At 43.3% G+C, this 8,839-nt stretch overlaps 2 protein-coding genes and 2 non-coding genes across 4 annotated transcripts; all 4 read right to left on the reverse strand.

The window, feature by feature from the left end:
- Window positions 1-232: 232 nt before the first annotated feature.
- Window positions 233-3,403, reverse strand: LOC120644777 (probable histone H2A variant 3). Its single transcript, XM_039921486.1, has 3 exons — window positions 3,274-3,403; window positions 2,983-3,131; window positions 233-793 (listed from the first exon to the last, which is right to left on the reverse strand). The coding sequence occupies exons 2-3, from the start codon at window positions 3,085-3,087 to the stop codon at window positions 497-499; spliced, it is 402 nt and encodes a 133-aa protein (XP_039777420.1). The 5' UTR covers window positions 3,088-3,131; window positions 3,274-3,403; the 3' UTR covers window positions 233-496.
- A 295-nt stretch (window positions 3,404-3,698) lies between these two features.
- On the reverse strand, window positions 3,699-8,531 carry LOC120644778 (GDP-mannose 3,5-epimerase 2). The gene is made up of 7 exons (XM_039921487.1): window positions 8,357-8,531; window positions 7,248-7,643; window positions 6,263-6,356; window positions 6,034-6,163; window positions 5,809-5,941; window positions 4,330-4,537; window positions 3,699-4,228 (listed from the first exon to the last, which is right to left on the reverse strand). Exons 2-7 carry the CDS (start codon window positions 7,640-7,642, stop codon window positions 4,073-4,075), a joined length of 1,116 nt encoding a protein of 371 aa, XP_039777421.1. The 5' UTR covers window position 7,643; window positions 8,357-8,531; the 3' UTR covers window positions 3,699-4,072.
- On the reverse strand, window positions 4,804-4,912 carry LOC120646584. The gene has a single exon (XR_005664486.1). It is a non-coding gene; the product is annotated as a small nucleolar RNA snoR97 (small nucleolar RNA).
- LOC120646583 lies at window positions 5,129-5,235 on the reverse strand. The gene has a single exon (XR_005664485.1). It is a non-coding gene; the product is annotated as a small nucleolar RNA snoR97 (small nucleolar RNA).
- Window positions 8,532-8,839: the final 308 nt, after the last annotated feature.

Here is an 8,839-nt window from a genome sequence, read left to right on the forward strand (position 1 = left end):
TGTGCGCAATTTTCTCAGCGAATTTTTTTCCATAAATGCCCCTGCCGCCCCGCTGCCGGGCGGCCAGGTCCCGGCCATGTAAATTTCCAAATCGAAAATATATTTTTGTAAAAAACGAAAATAAAAAATATAAAAATAAAAAAACCGCCTTCTTGCTCACAGATTAGTTGGGTTGTGGTATAACGAGAGAAAGAAAAAACACAACAGAATTCAGGGTATCCTTTCCTCTCAGTAAAAAAAGCCCAGCCAAGCAATGAGTCCATTCCCAGCATAACACATTAACCAGACAGGGCAACAACAAACAAAGAAGCCTAAAGAGGTTGAAATGCCATTAGTCCAAAGCATCTCACAGATTTACATGCACAGGCATAATGTCTGAAAGGCAATCTCAGGTTACCAGGTTCTTTGAATATAGGTTACCATGTTCGTTCTCACTTCTCAGGACCAGGACCCTAAACTGACAGAGCAGACAGTCAGCGAAAGCCATAGATGGTGTTCATTCCTTGACGGTCTTGTTGATGAGCGACTTGTGGATGTGGGGGATGACACCACCACCAGCGATGGTGCCCTTGATAAGGGTGTCCAGCTCTTCATCACCGCGGATCGCCAACTGGAGGTGGCGGGGCGTGATGCGCTTCACCTTGAGATCTTTGCTCGCGTTCCCAGCCAGCTCAAGGACCTCTGCTGTCAGGTACTCCAGGATTGCTGCCGAGTACACAGCAGCGGTTGCTCCCACCCGGTCGCTGGCCTGGACCCTTTCTTTCAGCTGGCGATGGATACGCCCGACGGGGAACTGCAAGTTACAAATAATGAATCAGCTTAGGATGATAAGGTAGAAAGCTAGCAGCAAATTTAATAAACGATTTACTTGTACATTGACTATTCGATGTTCTCTGAAACAGTAGTACAAGACACTTGAACAAGACATAGACTCTACAGCTTAAGCTCAAAATAGAAACATGCGTGACCAGATTATACTCTATACAATCAGGCAAACTGCAGACAATGAATTCAGCAGTCATCTGTCAAAATACAAATAATTACAGAAGTTTTTATGTGATGTAGCAATGCAAATCAACGCCTAAAAAATACATGACACGAGAAGCTATCAAACACACACATCAACAAAATGGAATGACTGCATCAGTCCAAACTCCAAACAGATACTACAGCTATATAAGGGCAGACTGGGCAATAATGTCTTCTGATTAGCATCCCAAGGCCCAAGGTCCTGATGCCTATAGAGGCCTCAGCCCAACATCAACATTTAAGAGACCTGCCCTGTTTAGTTCGCGAAAATGTTTGGGTTTTGACACTTTCGTTGTTATTTGACAATTAATGTCTAATTATTGATTAATTAGGCTTAAAAGATTCGTCTCGTGCTAATCAGTTAGACCGTGTAATTAGTTATTTTTTCAACTACATTTAATATTCCATGCATGTGTCCAAAAATTCAATGTGATGGGTACTGTAGAAAGTTTTTTGTGAACTAAACAGGGCCAAATTTGTGAACCACAAGAAAAAGGAAATCGTGCTATGTACAGAGTACTATTCAACTGAAACAGGGCACAAATTGTTTTCATTAAAAAAACAGAAACAGGGCAAACAAGAGTACAAGACAAGCTGCAACCTTGATATAACTTCAAGAAAAAAGGAGCAAAATTTTAGAGTACCCAATTCAAAAGAACCATAATAAATGAAACTATATTGTGGGTACAAAATCTCTAGGGGTGGGATTTTCTGACAAATTCAACTGGTTAAATATATAGATCATTGTGCAGATAAAAGTTTAAGCTAGAAACCAACATACCAGTATGCAATTTCAATTATAAAACAGTGACAAACTTTGGATCAGATCAAAGGATGATGGATGTCTTTTAAAACAAGCTGGCACTTCAGATATTCTGTAGTATACAATTTGAATGAAATACTAGAGATAAAATAACCACTAGCTACCAGGACAAAACACAATGGCAGCGAAAAAGAGTTATCCACTAGCTGCTAGCTGACACAACTGCACAAACTTAGCAATACAGGAATCATTTAATATGTCCAAACCAAAAGCAAATGCACCAATGTCATTTTGGAATTCTGTTCACTATAAAATGAACACACGCTTACAAATTTCAGTACTTCCACTGGAGATTCCCTATTTCGCATGCATCAATTTTGCCTACCTTGGTTGTATTAGGTTTAGTGCTCTGGGATGGAATACACATGAATGAAGCTCCAAACTAGTCATGAGCTGATGCAAACATGTAAGTTAAAGGTCAATGTCTGCACCACAATTTCATTTTTGAAAATTCTAAACCTCAAAATATGTAAGGTACTCCAAACACAGAAATGATGCGTATCTACAGTTCTAACTCCAGGTGGTCCCAACTCTGCAACTCATGCACATAAATAAAACTATACATATCACCAAAAAAATCATGTAATTCTTTGCTTAAGGCTTTTAACACCCTAACAAACAAACACAAACAATTTGATGACCGATGTCATCAGTTCAGCACTATACAAATTAACTGATTCACAATCTGGAATATAGTATCACAGCCACACATGCCATGCTATGTCCATGACAGTGACCAGAGACCAGAGTACATGATTATACAAGCAAACCACTAAATAAATAAATAATCTTTCCAGAGATTCCTACCGGTGCCGCCACGTACCTCGTACGTGCACGCTCTAATTCCAGAGTTCCAGACCAACGCCCGACGTCGCATGCTAACAAAGAAAATTCCCCAACCAAAAAATGGAATCTTTCCCGCAACTCCTACCACAACAAGGCCAAGAAAAACGCCTCCTACCCCAAGCAGAGTAGCAGACATGCTAAACCACCACAACGGCATCCACACCCGCTGTGCCAAGAACGAACACCGCGCAGTCCGACGCCAAGAACGAGCCCTAATCGCGCAAGGGACGAGACGAAGCGACGAGCCGAGCGAGAAACAAGGGGGCGGAGAAAGAGGGGGCGACCTGGAGGCCGGCGCGCGAGGACCGGGTGACGGGCTGCTTCTTCTCCTTGTCCATGCCGGCCGCCGTCTTCGCGGCGATCAGCCCCTTCCCGCCCTTCCCGGCCATCCTGCTCGTCCTTCTCCTGCTTGCTCCCGCAACCGCGGACGCGCCTGGAGACGGGGGGAAAAAACCGAAAACCCCAACGATTTTCAAGAAAAGCACCAGGACAAAAACGCCGGGAATTTCGAGAGAAACCGCAGGCGAGAGAACAAAGGAGCGCGGGTTCCGGCTGAGGTAGGGTTCGGGGCTCACGATTCGGGGAATGCGGCGGCGGATTCGAGCGAGATGAGCGGAGGGATTGCAAGAGGCGGCGGGTTCTTGCCGGCGTTGGGGTTTTCTCTTCCCCTTGGTTTTCCGTTTCTTCTCGTTGGGCAAGGGTTTATACGAGGAGAGGGCATTTTGGGGTTTTGGGTTTGTTGATGGGCTAATGGGCCTTTTATGGGCCAAGTAAAAGAGTTCGTCCCGGCCTCAAAACCTGTCGTTTTATGGGCCTTTTACTGGGCGAAATAAAGTTTCCCAGGTGACCGGCCTGCCCTCTCCAAAAAAAAAAGAAAAAAAAAAGAGAAAAAGATGACCTGCCTGCCCTGCGTCATCCGTGCATCAACCTTGGTTTCACCTGGAAACTTTCTCAAGCATGATTTCAGGACTGCTCTGAGATATCCCACAAAATCTGGTCAGATGGAAAAGCTCAAACCTTATTTTATTCATTCATTGCTATTGTGAAATAAATAAACTGACGCCGGTTTACATATGTGTTGTCCCTGTAATATCCTATTGTATGAAAGAGACAAAGAAGAGAAAAAACATGGAAAATACTGTAAGTGTTTGGACAGGATATTTTGTCAGAATGTTTTGTATTCTCCAAATCTGGACTGAATCCCATAACTTTCCGATAAAATATCCGCCATCCAAACAGTCCCCTTGTAGAGTCCGAAGTGAATCAAGAAATGGTGTAGGTGGTGACGAGAATCGTGGCAACTGCAACCACCGGGTATAGTTGGTATATGCTCTCTGCTGAGGCCTCAAGTGACCGACTGGCACCGCGGTGCGGTCACTCCTTGCCATCGGCAGCGCGGAGGGAACCGAGCTGAACAGGGGCCTGAGTCTGCACGACCTTGGATGATCCGTAGGCCGATAGGTCCATGCCCTCAGCCTTCTCCTTCTCAAGCTGCTCCTTGATCCAGAAGTATGTTATCCTCAGTCCATCCTGCAGGCAGAATTGAATTCGGCGTAACGAGTGATCAGATTAGGTAGGTGCAAATTCAGGACCTCAAGGAATGGTTGTATGTGTGAGATTTGGTAGAGTACCTTCAGCTTCATGGTCGGAGCCCAGCCGAGCTTCTCCTTGATGAGTGTGTTGTCTGAGTTGCGCCCCCGCACACCCTCCGGCCCAGGAATGTGGTGGATGGGCAGCTGCTTGTTCTCAAAGCTGAGGACTATCTCAGCCATCTCATTCATACTGACCATTTCGTCACTTCCAATGTTTACAGGCTCACGGAAATCAGACTTTGTTAACCTGATGCATTTGAAAAAATAACAGCTCAGTTCACCGTAAAAGGATAATGGCAGGCCAATTATTTCCCTTAGAACCAAAAGCTATTCCACGTCACTATTGCTATCTCCTTGTTCAGAAACACGTATCTTCACTTTGATTTGAGCCAAAAGTGAATCAATAAGAACTTACATATGCCTTTATAAAAAGGTGTGAAGTAACTCCAAGAAGGGAACAAGATTGACTACCTACTCTTTAACAAATAATATTTACTAGCTTATTAATTGCTATTATGTTGTCCTGTTTTTCAACTCCAATCTCTGATGTACAAGCAGAGACAAAGGTGATGACAGCAACATATTTTATGAGCTTTGGTAAATCCTTGCTGCAGAAGTATATGGCTTCAAGGATAATTAAACAAAGCTCAAAAATAAAGGCTACATTCACCTTTTTCGATTTCAGTATAAGTTATGATGTTTTTTCAACTCTAATGTTTAATATTCAAGCAAAGACTTCATGAACTTTTGAAGATCCTTGACGCAGTTGTATATGCCTTCAAGAATACTTATTCGGAGCTCAGGAACAAAACACTAAATTCACTTTTTTTTTTCTGCAAAATGTTGTGCTGTTTTTCAACTCCGAACTCTTAGGTTGAAGCAGAGACAAAGGTGATGACAGCACAGACTTTGTGAGCTTTGGAAGATCCTTGCCACAGATAAACATAGCTTCAAGGATACTTATTCAAAGCTCAGAAATAAAAAAAGGACAATTCATTTTTTTTCATTATATTTTTTTTTGGCAGTACCAGTACAGTATTCTTTTGGGTAGAGAATGCATTTTTAGGTTGCAGTTGAGGTTGAACCAATGCAAATATGGCCGTAGCATCCAAGCTAAATAGTGACATTAACAACACAAAGTTACAGGACACAAGCATATTATTTGCCTATTTCAGAAGGAGCACATCTGCTTTGTACGTGAAGAACTATGCTATCTAAACTCTTCTAGAATTTGCAGCATAAATTTCTGAATGGCCTACATAAACAGCTGATGCCCATATAAAACATGTTGATCAAAGCATATCTTTTATGTTCACAACATCTATGTTTCAACAGAAATTTCCATGGCCTCTAGAAAACTGCATGTTTAAAAGAGAAAACTAATCCTTCTCTTGGAACTTATTGGCAAGACCCTCTTCATGTGAATATGTTTGATCTTGATCCAAGATTCCAAGATATCTGGAAGAAAATAGAAAGTACTGAACTATAGCAGCCAATGATAGATAAAGTTTTACTTACCTAAGGACACCCTCAACACATTCATCAATAAATGTGAAGGATCTGGTTTGCAGACCATCTCCCCACATCTCAAAGCGCCCTGTGGAGGTTAAAGCCTTTCTGCAGAAAGCAGCAGGTGCCTTCTCCCTTCCACCTATAAATAGCCAAGAAATAAACATAAGTCAACAGCATTTAGAAGAAAAAAAAGATCAACAAAATATTACTAGTTAGTAGATAGAATCTTACCTTTCCATGTTCCAAAGGGACCATATATGTTGTGAAAGCGACCGATCCGGCACTCAATGCCAAAATCCTTTGTGTAGTGCTTGCACAGTTCCTCAGTAGCAAGTTTCTCCAAGCCATAGGCATCTTGAGGCTAAAGATTATACATCATTTAAGTTAGCATTTTTACCATAATAGCTAAAGTGACTAACAATTAACACAGGAGGATGAATCAATGCAAATGCTTAGAAACCTCTGCAGGCCAGGCATCTGACTCCTTCAAGCTAACTACAGTCTCCAACTGCTTAAATTCAGGATAAATACAGGCGCTTGATGCATAAAAGAACCTGCAAGGGAAAATATGGAGAAATTATAAGCCCTTGTTTCAAGAGAAACCCTAAATGAAACTCTGCAATTTTTCAACAACGATCTATTCTAATTTGGTATGCTCTAATGTAGTAATTTGCTATGGGACATTCATATTTCATACCGATTCAAAAGTTAATTAAAATTCTAGGTTTCCCAAATTTGTGCTTAATTTTGCAATTGCAACATGCATTATAAAGGAAGGGAAAATGCGAGTTCATGTTTGGAAGATCTTAGTACATAAGTGGAGAAAAAAGGTCAACTCCTGTACTTCCAGAGGCACAGAAAAGAGGGCACACATATGCACTAGCGTCGTCAGCTCAATGCCCAGCGGAAAATCCCGCCAATGCATGTTCGCAGAAATGTCAATAAGCCATGTCAATCTTACTGAAAAAAAATGCTATTTGCAGCATGTGTCCCACATAATAACTGACTATTATTTTTGTGTATTGTCATTTAGCATCATCAGGTAAGCCTAGCTGAAAATACACCAGCGAAGACTTCCCCTATGTGGGCTGTGGGCCGATTTGAACCCTTTGTAGCCACATAAATTCTTCTATGAGGTGCCAATGCACATGCACATGCACATGCACATACACAGCAATTGCAATAACTTTCCACAATATTGTAGTTAATGAAGAACATTTGGTCCTTAAATCTAGTAATCTAGCAAACTTCTTAGATCAAAGCAAATAAATGGACATCTGTTTATCTAGCAAACCGGTGCCTGATACTCACATACTTTGCAGTTTATTTGCACTAAAGGTTTTCTCATTTAACTAATTTAGAAGTAGACCCTAACAGTTAAAATCTAGCTTCAGCAGGGGAGTCAAACATTATAAACAAAAAGCCACCAGCAGGTGAGAAGTTACCTCTTGACGCCGTTAATTCTAGCAGCCTCAAGCATGTTAAAGCTGATCATGGTGTTGTTGTACATGATCACAGAGTGGTTGGACTGGATGAACCCCATCCCACCCATATCAGCAGCAAGGTTGAACACATGGTCAACCCCCGTGGTCACCTTGAGGCAGTTGTCCATGACCCTCAGGTCGACAAGATGGAACTCATGGCAGAACATGTCCTCGGTCATGTGCTCATTCTTCTTCCAGTCAGAGGCGATGATGTAGTGGCCCTCGCTCTTGAGGCGCCTCGCGATGTGGGACGCGATGAACCCACCGGCGCCCGTGATGGAGATCCGCAGCTTCTCAAATGGCCAGTAGGGCTCCTTCTCCAGCTCCGCGTACGTGTACTCCTTGTTGAGCGCCATTCTGCGTGAGCCCCAAAAGTCAAGGTTAAGATGAAAAACTACTCAAGCAGAATCATTTGTGACCTAGCTCAGGGGCCATGAGAACAAACACCCAATCTTTCTAGGAAATTTCCAATGCTCTTCTCGGAACACAGGGGCCAAAGCCACCGGTACTGTTTCTGCTAAAATCGTAACAAAAGTATGAAAAGCATCCACAGCAGTCGTGCGCTTCACAGAGGCTCTCAATTGACACAGTCCAATCAAATCTATTGATAGGATTTTCCAACAGTCAGTACTCAGTAGTGCCACTGTTGAACTACCTGTTGAGCTACTATGGTTTAAGAATCTTGCTATGTCCATACTAGCAACTAAAACATCCCCCCTCTATCCACCTAATACGTCCTACGGGTCAACGCGGATCGATCTTGCGCGATGGACGCAGCAAGAAAGATTCGGATCTGATCGGTCTCGGTGAAGGAATCACCTCCTACATTAATGCAATCCATACAACCAGGCGAACAAGTAAAAGCCGGGGTTCCTCTCGAAATCAAGAAGAGGAATGTGCCGGCCTTAGTGTCCCCGGCAACGGCCCGAGCGAGGCACCCAATGCCAGGGCACGAGCGCGCCACCCTATACCGAGCCCCCAATCCAAGAACCGGCGCAGTAGCAGTAGGAAGTAGGAACCGAGCGCCGGCGAGAAAAATTTCCCCCAAAAGAAAAAGGAGGCCGCTTTACCTGGCAAGCGATGGGGTGCCGGCGCCGGAGCAAGATTCGGGAGCGGCGGAGGGGGATTCCTGACAGGGGAAGCAGCTCGCCGGATCTCCCCCTTCACCTCCGGCCGCTCTTAAATACCGGTGGCGAGGTGGCTGATGACCCCGTCTCGTGGCCGTGGAGGTGGCTTGACTCTGAACCAGAGGGCTTATCTCGTTTTTTGCACGATGGACCCTGACGAATTTGGTTTTTCTGTGCACGCGCTCCAAGCTTAATTTGAGTTAGCGGATTCACTGGGACGCATCTTAGAATCTGTAGATTACGGGGGGCACTACATTAAACATATGTGATTTCCTTTGTAACAGGGATAAGAACATTAATCATGTGCTTATGGAGTGATTTTTTTTCAAGTATATGATCAATCTTTTCGTTTTTTTCTCCCTTTGCTCCTAATGTTTCAGCGGAGAATGTTACCGCCATTATTGTTACTGCTAGTCACATAGTAAA

Source organism: Panicum virgatum, chromosome 8K (assembly GCF_016808335.1).
Source record: "Panicum virgatum strain AP13 chromosome 8K, P.virgatum_v5, whole genome shotgun sequence".
Taxonomy (NCBI): domain Eukaryota; kingdom Viridiplantae; phylum Streptophyta; class Magnoliopsida; order Poales; family Poaceae; genus Panicum; species Panicum virgatum.